The 24,787-nt window shown below is 52.0% G+C and overlaps 2 protein-coding genes across 3 annotated transcripts; both read left to right on the top strand.

The window, feature by feature from the left end:
• Positions 1-68: 68 nt before the first annotated feature.
• Positions 69-3,743, top strand: LOC147967233 (uncharacterized). Its single transcript, XM_087529361.1, has 4 exons — positions 69-2,539; positions 2,630-2,766; positions 2,847-3,020; positions 3,124-3,743. The coding sequence occupies exons 1-4, from the start codon at positions 855-857 to the stop codon at positions 3,651-3,653; spliced, it is 2,526 nt and encodes an 841-aa protein (XP_087385487.1). The 5' UTR covers positions 69-854; the 3' UTR covers positions 3,654-3,743.
• A 7,837-nt stretch (positions 3,744-11,580) lies between these two features.
• LOC125513167 (uncharacterized) lies at positions 11,581-23,713 on the top strand. Of its 2 annotated transcripts, none has more exons than XM_087529363.1 (8): positions 11,581-12,168; positions 19,352-19,564; positions 19,661-19,805; positions 19,958-20,021; positions 20,177-20,228; positions 21,146-21,289; positions 22,488-22,607; positions 23,217-23,713. In XM_087529363.1, the coding sequence occupies exons 1-8, from the start codon at positions 11,698-11,700 to the stop codon at positions 23,481-23,483; spliced, it is 1,476 nt and encodes a 491-aa protein (XP_087385489.1). In that variant the 5' UTR covers positions 11,581-11,697; the 3' UTR covers positions 23,484-23,713. The 2 variants fall into 2 exon arrangements, with proteins under 2 accessions (XP_087385489.1, XP_048534155.2); XM_048678198.2 differs by having other exon boundaries at positions 11,584-12,168; positions 23,214-23,713.
• The last annotated feature ends 1,074 nt before the right edge of the window (positions 23,714-24,787 follow it).

Here is a 24,787-nt window from a genome sequence, read left to right as displayed (position 1 = left end):
CTGAACAGTGCGAAAAGGGACCGCCAGGGACGCCACCGTTCGCCACGATGGCGATCTTGTCAGCGCCGCTTGCCACCGCACGTCCCTAGCTGCACAGCCTTCCGCCACGTACGCCTGGAAGGGCCCCAGAGCGACACGTTGGTGGATGTGCTGGAGCGCGGGCGCGGAGAGGTGGCTTGCCGCGGCAAGCGCCTTGCCGCGGTCGTTGTCTTGTCGCTTCCGGGAGCTTGTCGCTCACCGGGTCTTGCCGGAACGCGTGGTGCGCCGCGGCAAGTTCCTTGAAATGCCTTGAGTGGCCTTCCCGGCAAGATCCTCTTGCCGGGGTCTTGTCTTCTTGACTTGGACACTTTGTTCTTGAATGGCTCCAAAGGAACCACGGAGGATCTTGGCAGTCACCCGGCAAGCCTTGCCGCGGGATGCTGCGACTGCCCTTGCACAAGTTCGGGATACTAGGGTACCCCTACTCTAGTACACCGAAAGGAGCCCCCGGCCTGGGCCATACACGGTGCCGAGCGCTGTTGGGCCAGGCCCAAAACAGGGCACGGGCACGCGCGGCCTAGGTTACGCCGTATCTCACTCCGTATCCACCGCGCCCTCCCCGAACGGCACGCGTTGAATGCGGCGTCGTGGGAGAGGTCGTGGGGGTTTCTTTATTCGGAAATGCGGAACGTCCGCCCCCTCCCCCTTTATAAGCAGGGGAAATAGGGGCAGTTGGCCCACTCGCCCGTTGCCGTTTTCAATCTCAGAAATCTCCGCCGCTCCCTTGCCTCCCCAAAGCTGAGAGAGAGAGCAGCGCTCCGCCCCCATCGCCACTAGCACCACCAACGCCGTCGACCTCCTCCACTACTTCCGCTATGGCTCCAAAAGCCGACAAGGGGAAGACCGTGAAGACGACCGAGGCGCAGCGGCTCGCGGCGCTGCGGAAGGAGCGGTCCGTTTTCCCCCCCAAGCTCGGCGCGAAGGAGCTGAGGGAGAACTACTATCTGTTCTGGTCGGCGGAGACGCGCGCGCATCCGCGCACAAAGGTTCTCCCCGCCGCCGCTTGGAAGAAGGCTCCGAATGGGTACCCCTTCTTCGCATTGTTCTTCTATTGTGGGCTCTGCCCGCCCTTCTCTGATTTCTTCTGCGACATCATGAACACCTATGGATTCCATCTCCTTGACTTCACCCCCAACGCCGTCCTGACAATGGCAGTTTTCGCACACCTCTGCGAAAACTTTGTCGGAGTTCTTCCCAACGTAGCCCTCTTCCGCCACTTTTTCATACCCCGAGTAGAGAGAGGAGAGCCTCTATCCGGCGGGATTGCCTGGATCTCAAGGCCCGGCAAGAAAGAGACCTATCTGGAGGGAGAATTCCGCGGCAAGTGGGAGGAGTGGAGAGCTGATTGGTGCTGGATTGACGAGGAGAGCCCGCAGCCATTTACCATCCGATGCCGAACCCCAGTAGCACGCGGCAGCGATTGGAGTGACATGGCTCCGGAGGACGCCAGGCTGAAGATTGCCGTCACCAGGATCCTGCGCCAGAGGCTTGCCGGGCTTACTGTTGGCGCCGTTGGCGCAGACTTCCTTCGCCGCCGCATCGCCCCCCTGCAGGAACGGGGGAGGCCCACTTGGGAGTTCAAGAACGCGGCAGACATCATGCGGCTGCGGCTAGGCCTCAATTACAACTTCACAGTCCTGGAGCTCAACGCGATGCTGCAGGAGCTGTTCAAATATGACCCACAGCATCCCGAGGTGTTCAGGTTGCCGGGGGGCGTCGTGCCTTTGTGCAACAATTCCGCGCTCGACCGCATCCGTGCAATGATGCCGGAATGCGACTCGCACGGGATTGTGCCAACTTGGCAGGAGCCTGCAGACGAGGTCGTGCAACAATTCTTCGATGACTTGGTGGAAGTGCCAATCCGCCTCGACGAGAAGGACGGCCTCACCCGCGACACCACGGATGCGGAGATGGCGCTCATCGCCACTAGGCTGGAGGAGGCAGCGGCAGCCGCAGCCGCGGGCGAGTTCGGGTTCACTGTGGAGGAGGCCGATGCAGCAGAAGCGGCAAGCCGTGCCGAGCGAGGGGAGCCTGCCGGCAAGAAGGGGCTTGCCGGGCAAGACACCGAGCCGAGCGAGCCCGCCAAGGACACGAGCGGCTCGTTGCAAATCGACTCTTCTTCCACCTCGTCTTCAGACAGCCCACCAGAAGCAGAGCCTCCATCCCCACCAAGAAGGCGTCTCCGCAAGGTTGGTGATGTGGCGGAGCGGCAAGCGGGACAACAGTCGCCACACCGCGTGACACGCTCGACCACGGCAAACACCGTTGCCGCGGGAGCGCCTCATGCTACGACGGCAACTGGAGCGGAGTCTAGCCGGACCACCGCTTCAGTCCCTGCCGCTACTCACGCCGCGCCGACAGCCGGGGCGGGGTCGTCTCAGACCGCCGCCACTGCTCCCACCAAGCGGCCAAGGGAAGCTTCTCCTCCGCCTCCTCGCGCCGGGCGCGCGCCAGGCTTCGACTTCTCCGTGTTAAGCTCCGACGAGGAAGAAAAAGAAGAGTAAGCTTCTCTTGTTGTACTTGCATTTCTTCAACTCTTGCTGTTGGTCTTGTTTCTCACTTGCTTTTCCCTGAATCTGTTCCTCTTTAGGACTCTGGCCCAGAGAGCGGCAAAGAGAGCTAAGGCCCCGGTGATCATCATCGAGGACGAGCCCACTGCGACAATAGGTGGCGCGCCCGAGACAACCTTGCCGGAGCCGGCGACTTTCCTCCATGGCAGCCCCCAGCGTAAGTGTGTGAATTATTTTCCGCGGCGAGGCACGCATGGGTAATTGTCTTTGCTGATATCTGCTTGTTGACTTGTGTAGGAGCCGAGCAGCCCCACCAGGAGCCAAGGGAGAATCCCCCGACAAGGGAGAATTCTCCGGCAAGGGAAGGCTTCCCGGTGAGGGAGAAGTCTCCGGCAAGGGAGGGTTCTCCGGCGAGGGACAGCGCCAGCGGCCCCCCGACGACGGAGACCACGACCGCAGAGCCTGGTGCAGGTACTCCCCTTGCTTCAAAACTTCTCTTGGATCCTTCTTTTCTTGATCTTTATGGGTTTCTGCTGGATTCTGTTTGACTCTTCTCCCCTTTTCCGGCCGTCAGATCCATCCGCTGCGGAGCAGATGGAGACAGAGGTCGCCGCCGACGAAGCAGCCGGTGCTGGAGACGCCACCGGCGTAGAGGCCGCCAAGGCTGACGCCGCAGCAACTGGCGAGGAATCTGGCGATCGTACTGACGGCCCAGAGGCCGCAGGAGCGCCAGGCGCTACGCCGACCGCCGACCCATCCGCCGAAGCCGCAGCGCCAAGTTCCAAGGAGCCCCAGCCGGGCGTTTATTTGAAGGCCGGCGACGACGTCTTCATCAATCTTCCCTGGGCATCAAGCTCCATAGCGCCGGTCGAGGGGGAGGTCTTCGACGGAGAAGTGCTCGCCTCCGCGGGGCTGAAACTGGTCGACGCGCCAAGCAGCAGCAGCAACGAGCCCGAAGAAGAGCGGCTGCTGCGCAGGTTGATGTCGCTCTACCGCGCGCGACAAGCCAAGCTGGAGTCCCGCGAGGTGCTTGTCGCGAAGGCGGGAGCAGACATTGAAAAGCGCGCGGAAGAGCTCGGGGGTTTCCACCGGGAAGCCCTCTGATCCCTGGCGGAGGAGCGGGAGCAGCTCGCTGAAGCGCGGAAGGTCTTTCTCCTCGAGAAGGCTGAAGCCGAAGAGCGCCAGCGACTTGCCGCTGTGAAGCTAGCCGCGGAAGAGGGCGAGCTGGCGCAGCGGAAGGTCAATCTTGACGCCCACGAGGAGGAGCTTGCCTCGCGCGAGGAGAAGCTTGGCGGAGCCCTCAAGCAAGCGGAGGACGCAGCCGCCGCTGCCGAGGCCGCCAAGGAGGAGTTGAAGACGAAGGTGGCGCGGCTGGAGGCCGATCTCTCCGAGAAGGGCAAGGAGCTCAGCGTCGCCAAGGCCTCCAACGTGGATCTTGAGTTGAAGCTAACCACTTTGACCAAGACTCTGGACAGCGCCAAGAAGCGGGAGGCGGCCTTGAAGGAGGAAATCAAGACCGACAAGGCACTGCTGGAGAGTGCTGCCACCGCCCAGAACACCTTCAGGGAGACTGTGACGCACTGGACGGAGAGTCTGGTGAACGCCGCCACAGATATCGACAAGGAGCTGGCGCAGCTGGGGATGGAAGATCTTGGGTATCCCTCCGACGACAACCTCCAGCCCAGCGCCAAGCTCGTCCTATTCTTCAAGGGCGTGGCGATGGCCCTTCAGCGACTCCGAGAGAGGATCCCCAAGCAACTAGCTGACGAGTCGCGCGAGATCTGCGCAGGAGCCCTCGAGAAAGTGTTGATGAAGGTGGCCTTCCGCAATCCGGGCCTCCGCCTCACCAACATCCTCAGGTCCTTGCCGCTAGAAGCTGATCTGGAGGAGCTCAAGGCCCTTGCCGCACCCATTGTGGACAAGGTGAGCGGGATCAAGCGGGTCGAAGGCGATCGCGTAGATTAGGCCGCTCATTTCTTCTTTTCTTGTCGCTGCCCATCATGTCATGAAAACAATCTGTTAGAGCTGCGACAACCTATCTTTGTAATGTAACTTGATTGTGGGCAATGATTGCAACGTTACTCCCTTTACTTGATTTCTCCCTTTGTATGTTTTTGCCCTACACTTTTAGGGAACTTGCCGGTGCAGGCACCTGAGCCGCGAGCGCTGAGTACGGAACGTCTGCAGCCTGCTGGCGGTGCCGCTACCGGCAAGAAACCTTGTCGCAACTAGTTGCAGCTCACTTAAGTTGCTGAGCGAACTCGAAACAAAGTAAGGGCGCTAGCGGCTCACTTAAGTTGCTGAGCGGACTCGAAGCAAAGTAAGGGCGCTAGCAGCTCACTTAAGTTGTTGAGCGGACTCGAAACAAAGTAGGGGCGCAACTAGCTATGAGTTGGTTCCTCCGCGCACAGGTTTCCCATACAAAGTGTGGTCGTTCAAGGGAGATAACTTAAAATTTAAAAAATTTGATTGCTCAAACTTTGGCAACTTAGCTTTTCTGTTGTTTGCTTCCCGACAAGGCGAAACTTTCTTGAATGACGCCTGGCCCATACCATCCATCGTCTTCTCCTTTCCCCCCGGCAAACTTGTGGGCGAGGGGAACCTTGCTTCCAAAAGGAAGAAGAGACAATACAGATATGGAGCTTTACGGTTCGTTATTGCTTACCGTGGAGTAGGTGCTGCACAAAGTGTCAGATCATAGATGCCAGAAAATAGAAAGCATAAAATTGACAAAATGTGCGGAGCACAGGAGCTTTACTTATGCACGGGATCTGCGCCCGGCTTTGTACAAAGGATTACATGCAACAGCGGCAAGACTTGTACAAAAGGTGGTTGCCGGAACAGGTTCCGACAACCGCGCCTTACGGGTAAAACTTACGAAGATGCTCAATGTTCCAGGAGTTGCTCACCGGAATGCCATCTTCGGTCTCAAGGCGGACAGCGCCAGGCCTAGTGACTCGTTTCACCCGGTAAGGGCCTTCCCACTTCGGCGTCAACTTGTTGGAATTCTTGGCGGACTGAACGCGCCGAAGAACAAGGTCGCCTTCCTCGAGACTTCTGGCGTTAACTTTGCGGCTATGGTAGCGGTGTAAAGCTTGCTGGTAGCGAGCAGCTCGCACAGCAGCCTGAAGACGGTCTTCCTCAAGGAGCAGCGCGTCATCTTGTTGCAGCCGCTCTTGCTCGAGCTCATCATAAGCGAGCACTCGAGGTGACCCGTATACGAGTTCCGTGGGGATAACTGCCTCTGCTCCATAGACTAGAGCAAAAGGTGTCTGTCCAGTGGCTCGATTTGGCGTCGTTCTGATCGACCAAAGAACCACCGGCAGCTCCTCGATCCAGTTTCTTCCGCACTTGTGCAGCCTGTCGAAAGTTCTGGTCTTGAGCCCGCGCAGCACTTCAGCATTTGCCCTCTCCGCTTGACCGTTGCTTCTCGGGTGAGCAACAGAAGCGAAGCAGACCTTGGCGCCAAGATCTTGGACATACTGCATGAAGGTGCGGCTTGTGAATTGTGTACCGTTGTTGGTGATTATCCTGCTAGGGATCCCGAAGCGGCAAACAATCGACCTGAAGAACTTGACTGCTGACTGTGCTGTCACCTTCCTCACTGGTTCCACTTCCGGCCACTTTGTGAACTTGTCGATTGCAACGTACAAGTACTCAAAGCCCCCGATAGCTCGGGGAAAGGGGCCGAGGATGTCGAGCCCCCAGACCGAAAATGGACAGGATAAAGGGATCGTCTGGAGAGCTTGAGCTGGCTGGTGTATCTGCTTGGAATGGAACTGGCACGCTTCACACTTGGTTACTTGTGCAGTTGCATCCTGGAGGGCTGTTGGCCAGAAGAAACCTTGCCGGAATGCTTTGCCGACAAGTGCTCTTGCGCCAATGTGGTGACCACATATGCCTCCATGTATCTCTGCCAACAGCTTCTGTCCGTCTTCCCGGTGTATACACTTCAATTTCACACCGTTGAGTCTTCTTCTGTACAGTGTCTTGTCGACAAACTGGTACATACTTGACTGCCGGGCTACTCTTTCCGCTTCTTCTTGCTCTTCGGGAAGTTCTCCCGTCTGAAGGAAACGGACAATCTGCTGCGCCCATGCTGGAGCTTGTGGCTCGACAACAAGGACTAAAGGCAAATCTGCCGCTGCGGGAACATCCGCTTCTACGGCGAGAACCTGCGGATCTGCCGGAGCTTGACGTTCCCCGGCAAGTTCGCCGGGGCAAAACTTGCCGGGAGCTTCTGCTTCAACGGAACAAACCCTGGGGTTTGCCGGAGCAGACTGCTCCTCAGCGCTCTTGGTATTGATCTTGGGGATTGCTGCGGGAACATCCGCTTCTACGGCAAGAACCTGCGGCTCTGCCGGAGCGTGACGTTCTCCGGCAAGCTTGCCGGAGCAAAACTTGTCGGGAGCTTCTGCTACAACGGAACAAACCCTAGGGCTTGCCGGAGCAGACTGCTCCGCAGCGCTCTTGGTGTTGATCTTGGGGACCTTCTTGGCGGCGGCTTCGGGAAGCTCTGCCGGCAAATAGTCACCAGAAACCAACTTCCTCTTCTTGCTCTGTCCAGTTGATGGCGTCACGGACGGTTGAGTCAGCTTGAGCACAAAGATCCCTGGTTCCACAGGTAACTTAAGTGCGGCGCACTTTGACAGGCCATCTGCAATGGCGTTCTGAGCTCTTGGAATATGTTCCATTTGTAGGCCGTCAAAGTGCTCTTCTAGCTTTCTCGCTTCGTCGACGTAAGCTTCCATCAACGGACTCTGATAACTCTTGTTTACTTGGCGGACGACAAGCTGTGAGTCACCCCTGACAATGAGCTTCTTGATCCCAAGGTCTACCGCGATCCGGAGACCGGCAAGCAAGCCCTCATACTCTGCAGTATTGTTTGTTGCTTGCTCCTTGGGAAAGTGCATCTGGACTATGTACTTGAGGTGCTCTCCGGTGGGTGCGACAAGCAGCACACCAGCGCCGGCGCCTTGCAGCGAAAAGGCACCATCAAAGTACATCAGCCACTCTTTGTTTACTTCCTTGTCGGGGATGCTCGTTCCTGGAATTTCTTCATCTGGTGTTGGCGTCCATTCTGCTATAAATTCTGCCAATGCTCTGCTCTGGATAGTTGAAGTGCTCTCAAACTTGAGGCCAAAGCTTGACAGTTCCAGTGCCCACTCAACAATCCTGCCTGTCGCTTCTGGATTCTGCAGTATCCTCTTCAGCGGAAAGCGAGTGACAACTGTGATCTCATGTGCTTGGAAGTAATGGTGCAGCTTTCTCGAGGCCATGAGAAGGCCGAAAAGCAATTTCTGCACACCAGAGTACCTTGACCTAGCCCCCTGCAGAAGGGAACTGACAAAGTAAACTGGGCGCTGTACCATCTTCTTGTGTATCTCGTCGTGTATCTGCGCAGATCCATCTTTGTCGGGACCAGAGCTTGTCGACGAAGCTCCCTGCTTGTCGCTGGATGCGCTTGCCGTGGTTGCTGGCTCATCATCTGCCTCCCTCTCTTCTACTAACGCAGCACTAACCACTTGATTGGTTGCCGCTATGTACAGCAGCAACTTCTCTTGTGGCTTAGGTGCGACAAGTATTGGAGGGGAGGACAGGTATCTCTTCAGGTCTTGCAGCGCAGCCTCCGCTTCCGGAGTCCATTTCATTGGACCTGCCTTTTTCAATAATTTGAAAAACGGCAGGGCGCGCTCAGCAGACCGAGAGATAAACCTGTTGAGAGCAGCCACGCAACCGGCAAGTTTCTGTACATCCTTGACGCGCTTTGATGCTTCAATCTGCTCAATGGCCTTGATCTTGTCAGGATTGGCTTCAATTCCCCGCTGAGACACAAAGAACCCGAGAAGCTTGCCGGAGAGAACTCCAAACACACACTTCTCTGGGTTGGGCTTGAGGCTGATCTTGCGCAGATTTGCAAAGGTCTCGTCTAAATCTTGAATCAGGGTTGCTCTGTCCTTGCTCTTGACCACTATATCATCCATGTAGGCTTCCACATTTCTGTGTATTTGTGGCTCAAGAGCAACATGGACTACTCTTGTAAATGTCGAACCAGCATTTTTTAATCCGAAAGGCATCCGTACGAAACAGTACGTGCCACATGGAGTAATAAATGCGGTCTTCTCCTCATCCTCTTCTGCCATGAAGATCTGATGATATCCTGAGTATGCGTCAAGAAATGAAAGCAAATCACATCCGGCTGTGGAGTCAACAATCTGGTCAATGCGCGGCAAAGGAAATGGGTCTTTGGGACAAGCTTTGTTAACATCGGTAAAATCGATACAAAGTCTCCATTTCCCGTTTGCCTTGCGCACGACTACAGGATTGGCCAACCACGTGGGATGGAGCACTCCTCTGACAAGGCCTGCTGCTTCCAGTTTCTTGATCTCTTCTGCAATGAATTCTTGGCGCTTCACTGCCTGCTTCCTGACTTTCTGCTTGACGGGCCGCACATGGGGACAAACGGCAAGGTGGTGCTCAATCACTTTCCTGGGAACACCGGGGATGTCAGACGGCTGCCACGCAAACACGTCGACATTCGCCCGCAGGAAAGCAACGAGCGCGCTTTCCTATTTAGGGTCGAGCGTGGCACTGATGGTGAAGGTACCACCAGTGCCGTCCTCCTTGGCGGATACCTTCTTCGTCTCTGGCGGAGCTGCCATCGTCTTCTTGCACTTGCCGGTGGAGCTCGATGGTGCGTCCTCGACGGCAGCGCAGCACTCCGAAGAGGTGCGCTTGCCGGAGTGGGCATCAGAACTCTTGCCGGACTTGGTCTTCTTCCCCCGGGAGCTTCAGCGGCAAGTGGATTGCGATCTGCCGTGGCTGCTGCTTCCCGGTAGATCTTGTCGGCACAGATAAGAGCATCCTTCTTGTCGCCGGTGACAGAAATGACGCTTATCGGGCCTGGCATCTTCAGCATGTTATATGCGTAGTGAGAGGCTGCCATGAACTTGGCGAGTGCTGGATGGCCAAGTATCCCATTGTAAGGCAATGGAATATCGGCAACGTCGAATGTGACCTTCTCAGTCCTGAAGTTTAGCTCGCTGCCAAATGTTACCGGCAGTGTGACCTTCCCCTTCGGCTTGCTCCTTCCCGGATTGATTCCTTGGAATGTGCCGGTCTCTTCGAGCTCGCTGTCAGGGATTTGGAGTTTTTGGAGTACAGCGGAGGAGATCAAGTTTAAGCCGGCCCCGCCGTCAACTAGCATCTTGGTGACTTTGAGGTTGCGGATAGTTGGTGATACCAACATCGGCAAACACCCGACCGCAGTTGTGCGATCAGGGTGATCCTCAATGTCGAAGATGATAGGCGTGCTGGACCACTTCAGAAGCTTGCGTGATTCGATAGGTGGTTCTGCTGCATTAACTTCCCGCACCCACTGTTTGAGTTGGCGGTGCGAGGTATGCAGAGAAGCACCACCGTCAACGCACAAGACCTCTGTGGCTTTCTGAAACTCCTGCTCACTGGTCTCAACATCATCCATGTCTTCATCGTCGTCTTCATCGTTGTCGCGGCCGCGGGGAGGTCTATCTCCTTGCCGCTGCTTGGCCTTACCGCGGCGTCCTCCTCGGCCGGCGCGCTTCTTGCCAGATTCTGCAGCGCCACCTTGGGCCCTCTCCTTGTCTCGCCGCTCGTACTCAGCCTTTTGCTGCTGGACAAGCTGCTCGACCTTTTTGCAGCTCTGGAGGTCATGGCCCTTGGTGCGGTGAATCTTGCAGTATTGCTTGTCGGAGCCGTCCTGCTTGTCGACGGCTGCCACAGCTTGGCAGTTGGCGCACACGGCAATCTCCTTGCCGGAGCTACCAACTTTGGCCTTCTTGGCGCCACCTTCGTTGCCGAGCTGCTCAACGACTAGCACCTCTTTGCCTTCCTTCTTCCTGTTCCGCCGCTGGTTTTTCTTTGCCGGGGCAATATCCTCACCGTCAGATCCTTCTGCTCCCGTCTTCTCTCCGGGGAGTCTCCTCCCTTCCTCAGCGCGTGCACACTTGTTGGCCAGGGCATATAGCTCACTGACGTCTCTGATCCTGCACATCGCCATCTCCTCCCGCATCCTGCGGTTACGCACGTTCTGATGAAACGTGCTGATGACCGCGGCGGGGTGGACGTCTGGGATGTTGTACTGTACACGGCTGAACCTCTGAATATACTTGCGCAGGGGCTCTCCTTCCTTCTGGACGAGCAGATGAAGATCACTCTCTTGGCCATGAGGTTTGTGGCCGCCTGTAAAGGCGCCGACAAACTGATGGCATAGATCAGCCCAGGAGGATATGGAGTTGTCCGGCAAGTGCATGAGCCAGGACCTGGCGTTGGGTTTGAGCACCAACGGGAAGTAGTTGGCAAGGATCTTGTCGTCCTGCCCCCCAGCAGCCTGCACCGCGATGGTGTAGATGCTGAGGAACTCCGACGGATGCGACTTGCCGTCGTACTTCTCTGGTACATCTGGTTTGAAATTCTTCGTACTGGGCCACTGGACTTGCCGCAGCTCACGAGTGAACGCAGGGCAACCTACCGCGTACGGCAATTCGCCTGGTTCCCCTAGCGCATGCATGTCAACAGAGGGCCCAGCGCGCTGGTCTGATTGACGTCGCGCTTCTCTTCGGTGCTCGATGCGAGTACGAGCGTCTTCTTGTTGTCGTTCTTGAAGAACTTGGCGCTGATCGCGACGAGCTCGCGGATCTGACGACGCGGTGGAGTCGCTGTCGAGGTGGACCCGGCGAGTCGGCGATCTTGGCCTTCGGGGTGGAGAGTGCACAGTAGTTGCACCCCCACCAGTCTTGTCGTCTCTGGCTCGTGCCTGGCTGGCTTGCCGCGGCTGAGACGTGCTCGGCTGCCGTGGAGCGTCGCCGTTGGCGAAGCCGATGAGACTCTGGATAGTGGCCCTCCAGTCGTCGATCTTGTCCGCCGCTGGAGGGTAGTCTAGGAGCAGCTGAGCTCGTGCCAAAGCTTCTGCTGCGGTGGCGGGTGGCGGTGGCGAACGGTGCGAGGAGCGGGATATGCTCGGACTTCTAACTATGTTAGAAGGAGCAGTATCTCGTCCAGGCGACCGTGTCTCGCTCGCGCCAGCAGGTTGACGTGCGTGGTGGTCCTGAGCGCTCCGAGAGCCACCAGCTCGGTCTTGGTCTAGCGAACGCATGGTACCGTGAGTACCATGACGCTGCCGGTCCCGCGCCTCCTGAGACGGGCGCGGTGCGTGTACGGACGCCGAGGTCTTGGAGTGCGCCCGGTCGTTGTGGGAACCGGCTACGCCGCCGATGGGCAGCGCAGCCTTGTCCTGGGACCTGGCAGCACCGTGAGTTCCCTCGTCGACGCGTGTCCATCCGCCGGTGCCTGCTCCACCAACCGTTTGCTCCGGCGGTGGCTGGCTCGGCGCGGACGGAGCAGCTGCCTCCGAAACCTTCTTCTTCGGTGGCATGTTGATGAAGATGATGAAGATCTAGCTGGCGAGAACGCCGGATCTGGTTCACACAACTTCGACGCCCCCTACCTGGCGCGCCAAAGATGCCGGGGTACTAATCCACGGGCACCTATGGGACCGGCAGGCCGGGTCCCTTTCGGTTCGGCGGGGGCGGAGATCGTGCAAAGAGCAAATCGAGGCGAAGCACGCGAGCGATTTACCCAGGTTCGGGCCGCACGGATGCGTAAAACCCTACTCCTGCTTTGTGATTTTGTATTGATTTCTAGCTCGGGAGCGCGGAGTGCTACAGTACACACCAGCGGCTAGCAAGACCGAGCATGAGTGTTCGAACTGGCTAACCCCCCTCTACGTTGCACACGGGCCTCCTTTTATATGCTCAAGGGGCTACCGACAGGTGGCAACGGAGGTAAAGGGCAAAAATGGAAAGGTGCTGAGGTAGGCACAGCTACCTGCTACAGTGTATCATACCTAACCCTGACGGCAGGGGACAAGGGTCTTAAATGCCCGTCTGTGTCGCCTAAACAGTGCGAAAAGGGACCGCCAGGGACGCCACCGTTCGCCACGATGGCGATCTTGTCAGCGCCGCTTGCCACCGCACGTCCCTAGCTGCACAGCCTTCCGCCACGTACGCCTGGAAGGGCCCCAGAGCGACACGTTGGTGGATGTGCTGGAGCGCGGGCGCGGAGAGGTGGCTTGCTGCGGCAAGCGCCTTGCCGCGGTCGTTGTCTTGTCGCGTCCGGGAGCTTGTCGCTCACCGGGTCTTGCCGGAACGCGTGGTGCGCCGCGGCAAGTTCCTTGAAATGCCTTGAGTGGCCTTCCCGGCAAGATCCTCTTGCCGGGGTCTTGTCTTCTTGACTTGGACACTTTGTTCTTAAATGGCTCCAAAGGAACCACGGAGGATCTTGGCGGTCACCCGGCAAGCCTTGCCGCGGGATGCTGCGACTGCCCGTGCACAAGTTCGGGATACTAGGGTACCCCTACTCTAATACACCGACACCGGGGGTGGGGTTCCCATTCCACCAGATCAATTAAGGCCATCTGACAAGCTGGTTGCTCCCTTACTAGACGCACATACTAGCACCTGCAGCAATTCAGTGGCAAGTGTTGAGATGGGGCATGCGGAGGCTGCCCCAAACAGTGAAGCTGCAAATGAAGCACATGGCGACAAGATGAATGTGGGAGTGTCGTTCTTTCGCTTCCCTGTGCATTTTGTTGTGAACTTAGTCAAAAAAATGTTCGCCTAGAAACTTCCAATCGAGGAAGGATGGTTGGTTGCCCAATAACTGTAATGTGCCCTTGTTGACTGGATTGCTTGTGTGGTGCACAAAGTGTTGGATTGGGTATCTATATCTATATAGCTATGTCATCAGAGAAGATATTGTTTTGTGGTGGTATTGTCTTTTGGGGTGTGGGTTGTGCTTCAGAACACCCCCCTTAAATAAAACATTGGCGAATCTCAAAAAACAAACATTGGCTGTTGTGTCATTTCCTGTAATTAGAATTAGCAAGGGGTAATTTTATCCCACGGAAGGCCCTCCAAATACATGATCCGTCTATATAGATTGCCCTTTGTCCTCTTGCGCTCTCCTTTCATCTCCTAGTTAATGGCTGCTGCAACTAATGTCTGCACCAATTCCTTTCCTTGTTTTCTGCCTTTTTATCAGTTCTCATTTGATCAGTTTAGCACCAACGTCTCACTCCTCCCATTTCCGAAGCTAGTATTGCCTTTACAATTGACAACTAACAACAGGTTTGGATCTGATGTAACACCATGCATTGGCACCATGGAGGAAGCAGATCCACGGAGGAAGCAGATGACTCTATGACATCGCAACATTGCTAGATGGGATGGGAGCTCCTTTACCAGGATAACGGAGGCATTGTAATGTATGATCCCTTTTTATGAATCAGATTTGCCAGTGTTGCAAACAAACACAACTTTGTTTTGGATCAGGGATAAAGACAAGAAAAACATATTTACTATAACCTGATTTTCAATTGCTTTAACATGGCAATTTTCATCACCATTCCCCACAAAATTTCAGAAAAGAAGAGATACAAAAGTGGGAAGTATTATCATATGTGCAATTGAGTTTAGTATATCAGAACTAAGTTTCTGCTCACGTCTCGTGGGTAGCTCCTGGGACACACGGGCGAATGCCGCCGCCGCCCCAACCAACTCCTCATTTGCTTTCTCGTTCCTCGCCGCCGCTGCCAACAACCTCCAGGTGGCCCGCTGCGGCGGCGATGCACATCCTCTGCCTCCTTCTTTTTCCGCTGATACCCGGGCATGCTCCCTGTCTCTCACATGGCAACGAGGTACGGATCTCACCCCTGCAGACTCCCTCCGCCTCAGCTAGCCGTGGCCTGTTTGGTGGCGGCGTGGCCCTCAACGGGCGTGGGTGTGAGGCGGGCTGCTACCACCGGCCATATTGGCGCAGCTACTCATGGGTTGGTGGCGGTCGATGAGGGGGTTCCAGGCCGCCGTTGGAGGCTGGATCCGCCAAATCTAATAGGCTTCTGATCCGATCCAATAGCTTCTTTCAGCATGGCCCTCACCTTGTTGGTTCCCTTGTGTCTACTTCTGCGCGCTCGGTAACCTAGGTCTAGGGTTCGATTTCATGCCGATGCAAGCTACAAGGTTTGGGTGCAGTGGGTGGTGGAGTTGCACTAGTCCAGGGGGAGATATGTAGTTTTGAAGGGGGGAAGTGTCATGTTTGAGAGAGACATTTTGGGTTCTTGTGTTCCATTTTTCCTTAATGTACTTTTAGGTATTTTTGACAAAAGGTACATAAATAATCAAATACACAAGCTCGTTGAATTTTTGTTTTGAATTTTAAAATATTTAAATCATTGTTTATTAGCAGCATCGAGACCGCATGGAATGCTGCTAGTATACTTTTAGCATATCAGGATTTCGAACAAAATTTGGGCATTGTGTTCCAAAACATTTAATGTACGTTTTAGGTGTTTTTAACAAAAGTAAGTGAAAATTTCAAACACACCAAGTCTTTTAATTATAGTTTTGACTTTTGAAAGAGTTATTACCATGTCTTTTAATTTAGAACATGTCTGCAGCACGCAACATGTGCACATGATGCTAATATGTACGCATTGGAAGTTGTTTGAAGCCACAAAGGTGGGCCTGCAAATGTGGTATGCAAGTATCGTTATTGGCATTTGATGCGGCCCGCACACTGCTAAATTTTAGGGCACTAGCGGCGCTCTCCCTCTATCTACACATTGCTGGTAGTTCAGGCCGTGAAGGCTCCCTTTGTGTACCATAGTAGAGGTGTGTGATTTTACCGCACGCCTCTAGTCTTGACGCAGTAGTAGCGCCCCCTTTCTTTCTACACGCGACTGGTACTTCGCCAATTTAGCCACAGCGGCTGGCTTTGCCTGCACGCTGGTTGTAGTAAAATCCTATAAGGATTCCTGCACTAGTGTTGTAAAGACCAAGTGGATGTTGCTGCGCAAACAAGTGAACAAAACAATATAATATCAACCCATGAAGTTTGGTATATGTGCAAGCATGAAGGAGATATTACTTACATGAGATGGTACGACACAAGTATGTTGCCTTCTCCATATATGCAAGCGTGCCAGTGCCATTCCAAAGGTACTCCATCATGATTTCCTTGCTTTGTTGCTATCCTGCATGTGTTGAGGATCAAGTATGATGATGATGTTACAGTTCAGACATGTGGTCTTCATGGCATTATAAAGTGCCCAAAGCCTTGTGAAGCATACATCAATCATGAAAAGGCTTTGATGAATTTGATACCCTGTTGCACCTCGACTGTGTAAAATGTGGCTAGTTGTTCAGCTTCCATGATTCGAACGACCTCATGGAGAGGCTTTAATTAGTTCCCTTGCGAGGTAATTCTACTCATCCACCGGTACCGTCTGTTGACAAACGATATGATAGTATCGACACTGGCAGCATATCATAAAATATACCTACGAAATCATAGTCAACAATATCTGCAAGGGTGGAAAGGGGATCAAGGTCTGCAAAGGTATGATCATCACAAACAGCTGAGGCAAGCTAGCCATCATCATGCATCAGCGATGACGGGGGTGTTGACGCTCAAAAGTGGCATGATCCTAAGTGTGGCTTCAACCTATAGCAAGATGAAGTAAAATATATGGCATTGGATGGCCCCTCACTGTGAAGAAATAAAATAAATAAGAGGATAGTCAAAAATGGATCCTAAATACGAAATGACCATTTCAGATATGCATGTGTTGACACGAGATTATGGCAGACAAGAAAACACAATTAATATGACTTCAAATGGAAAAAAAAATCTACATAAAACGTCTTAGTTTTATTGAAATGAACAACTTTAATTTTTGGATCATCTCATTCCGAGGTCGTATATGAATTCTACGGCCAAAATAATACATTGCTATTGGAAAATCTGGAGATGGTTGGAAATCCTCAAGTTTGGACTAGACTGTCCATTCCAGACCGCAAAATATGGACTGTCTGCATTTCTCAATGTAGATCTAGAGGAGGAGGTATATGTGAAGTAGCCTACTGGGTTTGGACAAACGACGAAGCCAACAAGAATGCATGAAGAAGGAACCACATGCAGACCAACGAACGTACCATGAGGTATGATGGGAACGACGGCCACCATCATTGCGGCGGCATTCCCTGCAGCCAGAGTTTTCTCACCTTTAAGGTGTCACTTCTTTTTTTGAACCACTTCGGTAGAGCCCAGGAGGTGAATGGTAGTGCAGACGATGGAGCAGAGGCGAGGTGCCCTAGACCCCCATGGGAAGCCGAATTGCCTCGCATCCTGCAGCTCAGATGCACCGGGAGCTTGGCACATGGGGACATCAAAGACTATCAGCCCTTCACTCGGACCGAAGCCGGGGAAGGATGCGGTCGTCATTGGATGGCCTCCTAGCTAGGTTGTGGAGGAATTAGCCATGGCAGAGGCAGGAGAAAGAAGCACCGAGACGTACAATCAAGACAGAGGTGGCCGAGGAAGAAGTGCGTTAGGGTAGGAGCATCACCAAGGCAAGTCACCTGGTAAATGGCTCACATTGGCTCAAAAAAATGAATGGGTGTGATGTTCATGCACAATGGTCCAAGACTTAAATGGCAACTTCGTGATTTTGACTCATATGCAACGCCGAAACTCCCGGCGGCACCATGTCCGGCATGAAGACCGCAGGAGCGTCTGGCAGCGTGACCCTTCGCTGCGGAAGGGGGCCCTTCCAGGGACAGGCCCACACTACGTCCCCCGCAAGTTACCCGGCCTCGACCACCTCCGGCGATAACGTGTGTCCTAAAGACAATCTGTCATAGTAAACCAAACCTCAGCTTACCTTACTAGAAGATGACATCGGTGATGATGAACTCCGCCGTTCCTAAAAATCCGAAGCCACCCAAGGGAGGCCAACATCCTCTCAGTATTCTTGCACTAGTTCCTCCTTAGTCTTCATCTTTCTCGGCTGCACCATAGTCGAGGGCCATCATCCTCTGCTTGCTCGTCGCTGGAGAGGACCACGTTTGCGGCATGCACAGCGGCACTGTCCTGAACAGAATGCACCTTATCACCATCATAGGCAGCCAATGCTTTGAACTTGGAACCAGATCCTGGTGTTCCCGTGGCTGGTGTGATGGCACCAGGAGACATGAGCATGCGGTGGACAACACGCACAATGCAATCCACGACCAGCATTGTGTCGCCGTCCATGGTCCTGTCTCCTTGCCGCAAATGGCGGCCCTCCTCGATCTTGCAGTGGTCATTCCAAAGGAAGAAAAAGTGGAAGGGTGATCGAGGTACACGGTGCCAGACGCCATGCCAAACTGCCATCACTAGTTCACCACTAGAGCGGGGTGAGTGGATCCAACCAGAGTCTTGTCTTTGTCTTTGGCAATATTTGTCCTAAAACATGCGCAAATACACCTACATCCAAAAGGTGGGCCTACCGTCCATGTTGGTCACGATTGCATGTGAGGAGCACCAAAAGGGGGGTGGGTGTCGGCCCGCGTGAGTTTGGATATCAAAAAGGAAGCAAAGGCCGACAGATCGAGAGGCACACACAACACGGGAGGAATACCAAGCTACGACGGAGGTAGGAGAACGAAACACCACCCCGTACAACCAAGACAGAGGTGGCCGAGTAAGATGTTTTTTAGGGTAGGAGCGCCGGCAACGCAAGTCACCTGGTAAATGGCTCACATCGGCTTGACAAAATGGACGGGTGCGATATTCATGAAGAAAGGTCCTGGACTTAAATTTGTGATCCACCAATACGGCTATCTGCACTATTGGCAACTTGGTGATTTTGACTCGTAGGCAACGCTGAAACTGCCGGCAGCTCCACATCCGGCATGGTGTCTGGCACCACTATTGGCAACTTGGTGATTTTGACCTTTCGCCGCGGGAGGCTGCCCTTCCGGGGACGCAATGCGTCTCCCGCAAGTTGCCAGGCGACGGCCCAGAGTCGAGACCCTCCGGCGATAACGCGCATCCTGAAGACAATCCATCATAGTAAACTTTAACTCCGTCGTTCCTAAAAACCCGAAGCCACAGAAGGGAGGCCAACGCCCTCTCAGAATTCTTGCACTAGTTTATCGGCTGCACCGTAGACGAGGGGCGATCATCGTCAGCATGCTTGTCGCCGGAGAGGATCATGTTTGCGGCGTGCACAGCGGCACTGTCCTCAGCAGACTGCACCTCATCCGCATCACAGCGGCCAAAGCTTTGAACCTGGAAACCAGATCCTCACGATCCCGCGACTGGTGTGAGGGTGCCAAGAGGCAGGAGCTTGCGGTGGGTGACGCGCACAATGCAATCCACGAGCACGATCGCGTCGCCGGCCATGATCCTCTCTCCCAGCCGGAAATGGCGGCCCTCCTCGATCTTGCGGTCCCCGTTCCCAAGGAAGAAAAAGTGGAAGGGTGATCGAGGTACAGGGTGCCGGGACGACTTGCCAAACGGCCATCGCCACTTGAGCGGCGGGGGTGGATCCAACCAGAGTGGGAGAGCGTCCGAGTCTCGGGGTCAGAGCAGTGTTTCTTGTCTTTGTCTTTGCCAATATTTGTCCTAAATAAAACATGCGCAACTACACCAGTAGGCAGTAGTACATCCAAAAGGTGGGCCTGCCGTCCACGTTGGTCACGATTGCGTGTGAGGAGCACCAAAAGGGGGGTGGGGTGTCGGCCGCGTGAGCATAGATCGAGAGGCAAACACAGGAGGAGTACCAAACGGGATCTGAAGAAGGAAGCAAAGGCCGACAGATCGAAAGGCACACACAGCACAGGATCCTCCCTCCTCCCTCCGGTCCTCTCATCTCCATCTCTCTTCTTCTATTCCGGCGGCACAGCGGCTGTCCTCATCTCACCGGGGTACGCCGTACGCAGGCGCAGCAGCCAGGGGCCGGAGAGGTTAGGATGACGGGGCTACCGCCGAGGCTCGTGTTCCGGTTCACGCACAGGGAGGTCGCCAAGATGGAGGAGGTCCTCCGTGACCTCAACGCCATGCCGCAGCGTCCCGTCATCCAGGCCCTGACCGACGAATTCAACACCTCCTCCCACCGCTCCGGCAACGGCAAGGTCCCCGTCCAGTACAAGCAGGTACGTAGTACAATTTCCCTTACAGTTGCTCAACATCCGGCCATATTTTCTAATTCCGATCTATATATGTGGGTTCGTGTGGGTCGGCACGCGCAGGTGCACACCTGGTTCCAGAACCGGAGGTACACGCAGAAGCGGAGGGGTGAGCGGCCGCCGGCACGAGGGAAGATGCTGCCCACGGGAGCTGAGGCACAGCACCCAGCTTCCTACTGGGTTCAGTCCTCTTGCCCTTCCAACGCAGGTGCTGCGCTCTTCATCCGCCCGTCCGTTACTTTTATTGAGAATTTTATTGTTGGTTGTTTACAAGATTTATGTTTTGTAACCGACCAAACACATACCATGTATCATCTATCATGTGGACTATGGATTATTCATACTGTCGTTACCAATCAGGAAATACTTCTTCCGATGGTGGCCTGGTCCAGCTTGAAGCAAAGTCACCAAGAAATGGTGCATGGTATGCAGCAGATATACATATTTCCTGCTTTCTTTCTTCTTTTCTGCCGATCGATGTCACATGTGGTCTGTTTTTGTGTATGTGTGTGTGGTGGGTGTGGGTTAATTGCTTGAAACCTTTCTGTTTTAATGCATGACCAATCTTTGTTGTTACAGGTACGATGTTGCTGCCATTCAGTCCTGCAGGCTTTCTGAAACGGGAGACCAGGTAATTTCATTTCCTAGCACCAAATTTATGAAAAAGGCAACTTCTTATTAAATATGATTCATGTTACTAAATTCACTTCTGCCATTCTTTAGTCAAGCACTTTGCTAGCACTAAAGCTAGAGACGATTCTCGTCAATCTGTAGTTGGATGGCATCGGGTGCCCTAGCACTTCTTATAGCAGGAACCGTATTGGTATTCAATCATTGTCAACACATGTATTATGTACTCCCTCCATCCAATAATAGAACATGTTATTACAACAAATGTACTCATAACTTGGTCTAATAACATCTTATATTACAGAACATGTTATAGAAGTCCTGTGTGTTGGGCAACTATAAGTCCATCCTTCTCTACACTTTTACAAGATGGTACTAAAGTACTGAATCGAATCAGACGACATTGGCTGTTTTCATGTCAGTTTGATGATTTGCCATAATCCTAGCAATTCTTTCTTCCAGATATTAATGGCGAATTACAGCAGGAATAGTAGTATTGTTTTATGTGTAATCTTTAGTGTATGTAGCAACTATGGAGGGCAAATATGTTTGGCGGGCACCCAAGGGTTGGTGCAGTGTTGCTCAAACCCATCAAGTCCTACGGGGAACATGTGATTGTTGTTGTGCAAGTGGCTGTGGGCCTTGTGATTCTACTTGAGTATGGGTTGACAAGAGATGTACGTAGAGGAATAAAAAGCAGATTTGTTGATATCGCTGCCAATTTGGCAAAGATTACTGTGAAAACCAGTTTAGGGTGGTCTGCGCTTCTTTTTGCAATTGAGGGAGATAACTAGGCTCGCTCATTTTTCGACAATTGTGTAATGCTCATGTCCGGGAGTGTTTAGTCACTCTCCATAGTGGGTCGCTACCTGCGCATTATGCAAACTGCACTTACAATTACTTGTTTTTTCTATTCAGGAAGTACAAATTTGGTTTTCTGGATTTGGGGCTGAGGAGGAAGAATGGATTAATGTTTGTAAATCTGTGAGACTGCGTTCTGTCCCATGTATAGCCACAGAATGTGTTGGTGTGCTTCCTGGGGATCTTATTCTTTGTTATCAGGTAGTCATCTTAAACGACTTCTCTTAACCTGACTTAGCAAGTTTGCATGGCACAACTGATAATTCATGTCTTCATGAAGCTTTAATTATCCTTTGGAATTACTAAGCCAGTTTATTTTAGCCACAGAAATATGTATCTAGTTCCAGGCAGCTTTTACAATTTTGCTTGTGTTATGCACTTGAAAATTATGCTCATTAACTTACAATTCCACCGTTATTTTCTTTCTCTCAATTGTTGGCCTCTGATAGAGTGATGGGTATGTCGGTCCAGTCTCACTGGCCTGCTTAAAGTTCTTAGTCTTCGGAAGTTTCTTTTTTAACTGCGGTGCACATGACAAACAGAAATACTGCTTACTGCGCCAAGTCTTTTATTTGATCCTTTTTAAGAGATATAATTGATTATATATTTCGACTGTGCTGACACTCATGGTTCTGTAATTCAATGGATATATTCTTTGTTTGTGTAGACTTTAAAAGTAGTAATTCCATTCTGTGAGTCAAACAATTATGCTTACCAATAATTATTAAATGCCTTTTTAATCATTAAGAATTGTAAGTTCCACTGCTGCATGCATTTTATATGCTATATACAGCGTCGTAGCTGCAGTAAATAGGACATTTTATTAAGGAGTACAACATATGTTTCCTGTGGCTTTCCATATCTTGGCAATCATATTTCATATAATAGAATTTTACTGTGATGCCAGTTAGTCAAACCAGCAGCACTGATTTGACAATTTATTAGTCGAGGTGTGAATGGCCAAATGACTGTAAAATCGCCACATTTTATTAATAATGTCATAATTTTGAGTTTTAGTATTAATTCTTAATCTCAAATAGCATGTGAATTTATTCAATGAATATTATTATTACTTCATTATTAAAGTGAGCTCTGAAAAGCTTCTTTTTTTTCCTTTTTCGTTTATAAATTGGATATACCAAGTTTCATCAGATAACGCTGCCTAATAAATACTAATGTTGCTAGTTGCGCACAAACAGCAGAGCATCTAAGTAATGAGTTTTGGTTACTGCGTGCAAGTAACATTCTGAAGGGAAGTCTGGTAAAAAAACATTGTGAAGGAAAGCTGAACAAAGGGCCAATCTATTTTCATGTGAGTTAGTTGTCTTGTAATGTAGTATTACCATTTATTTGAGTTGATTTCTCACAGGAATAAACATTTCTGTGCTGAACTGAACAGGAAGGAAAAGAGCAGGCCCTCTATTTTGATGCTCATGTCCTTGAAGTTGAAAGGCGCACACATGATATAAGGGGTTGCCGCTGCAGTTTTCTTGTTCGTTATGATCACGATCACTCTGAGGTAACTCTCCTTCTTTCTAACACTGTTGAGTGTGCATGCATTTACTCTGGTTACAGTGTTACCCCATGTTTGGATCTCATAATTGGGGCTAGGGTTGTTTGCCTGCACATAAAATTAGATTTTGGACTTTATCCTTGATTCGAGAAAGAATTTGGTGACAACTACTACCTGTGCTACCAAATCAGGACTTCCACCCCTATGATTTACATGTACTCGGGTATGGTTTTCTACTTCATAGCATGCCTGGACATCAGTAGATGAGTAGCTCGTCATGGTCCTTTGTCGACCTATCAGAAGTTCAGAACCCATCCTAGTTTTTGAAGGAAACCAAACTTACTTTGGAATTTCCTTGTGATTTCATCTCCAATCTGAAATTTCTTTGGCAACGATACACTGTAAATCTGGATGTTCAAGGAAGATTGACGGGGAAGAATAATAGTGCAGAATACTATGTTTCTTTGTTCTATGCTAATTATCTTACTATGTAGTGAAATAAAACGGCAAGCAGAGTGATGGGTTAAGTTTATTTCTATGTTGTTTAGTATGAATAAGTATATTTTTTTGGAAAAGTTGTGCCTTGATTTTTCATTCATTTTCACGTGACAGGAGATTGTTCCACTGAGGAAGGTATGCCGTCGACCATCTTCTGATGTTAAGATTGATATTGTTATTGATCATAGTCTAGCTGAGAAGAAAGCTCAAAAGCCGCACAAGAGGATGGATATGAACCCTGATGAGGTCACCGTGGTTCCGAGCCTGCCATATCAAGGAGGACCATCCGACAATCTGGCTGCCTCCTTACTTGTCATGCCTGATGGCACCCACAATGATTCAGTTGCAGATGTGCAGATGGGGGATACCGAGGCTGCTCCATAAGTTAAAGCTACAAGCAGAGCACATGGCGACAAGTTGATCGTTGGAGTATCGTTGTTTCACTTTCCTGTGCATTTCTTTAATACAAAAATGTTGGTCTATGAACCTCGAACGAGGAAGAATGGTTTCCTAGTAGGTAACTATAGTGTGTCGATCTTGACCTGATTGTTGTTGTGGTGTACCTCCAAATTAATGTTGGCTTTGGAATCTATATCTATATAACTATGTCATGAGAGAACACATCGTTTTGTATTGGTGGTGTGTTTTATCAGCTCATTAGGGTTTGGACAGGCATAATTTCTAAAACAAAGAAAGCGCACACGCACCAGAAGATTTCTTGCACAAAGCCAATTGTGGTCACACATCTACATTTATGGTACATAACTTAAACACCAAAGGTTGAAATATAATTTTACATAAAGCGGTATGTTGCATTGCCCTTATGGCTAATACATGGCATCTAGGGGATGGCACCAGGAACATTGCAATTTTCTCACGGTTAGAGGCATCAACGACAGGTCGCAGTCGCTAGGGCTAGGCTGATGAGACTACCCGTGGGCTAGGTGCGGTTACATCAACCATGACATGACCCCTTTCAATAAGTCATAAATCCCAATATGGTAAATCGTTTGCTACAAACAGGGTGAATCGATGCAACTAAGCTCAGCACCATAGTATACGCCACAACAACCTATTGACTCCGCTCACCTCACAGAGCTCACTAGCGTGCTAGTGAAATGACGCACGATGATGCACAATGGACGACCAGGGTGAAATGAAATCTTGGACAGGTGATTTGGTGCATGTGTTACCTTGACGCGGAAGTGGTTGAGGTGAAGGCGCATGGTCTAGCTGGTTGAGGCTGACAACATTGATCTGTAGAACCAGGATGAAGAAGGCATCCGTGAACGCCCGGTTTCTGCCCTGTCGATAGCCAATACGACAGCCCCGTGGCTGTGAATCTCGACGAGAAATCCGTCCGTAAACCATACCTTCCGAAGATCTAGCTGTCCATCTTGGCAAACGCGTCAACCAATCTGGAGATATGGTTTGTCGTGCATGTGTTGAGGACCTAGACTTTGCCTCATTTGTTGCTATCGTGCATGGGCCTAATAATCGCCTTCTCCTCGTTGAGGAAGATGTGGCCACCCGGGTGCGCTGGTGGTCGGACCGTGCTCGCGGTTTCGACCAAGCTCGGGTTCGCGACCTTGGAGCCGGTACTAAGGGACATCGAGTCCTCCTTGATGGACTCGATGCAAGCCATCATCAGGCTTGATCCCTTATCCTCCTCGGTCTGGATGAAATTT

This window comes from Triticum urartu, chromosome 6A (genome assembly GCF_056163025.1).
Source record: "Triticum urartu cultivar PI428250 chromosome 6A, HENAU_Tu73, whole genome shotgun sequence".
Classification (NCBI taxonomy): Eukaryota; Viridiplantae; Streptophyta; class Magnoliopsida; order Poales; family Poaceae; genus Triticum; species Triticum urartu.
Note: the sequence above shows the minus strand (reverse complement) of the source record. Positions and strands in the feature narration are given on the sequence as shown.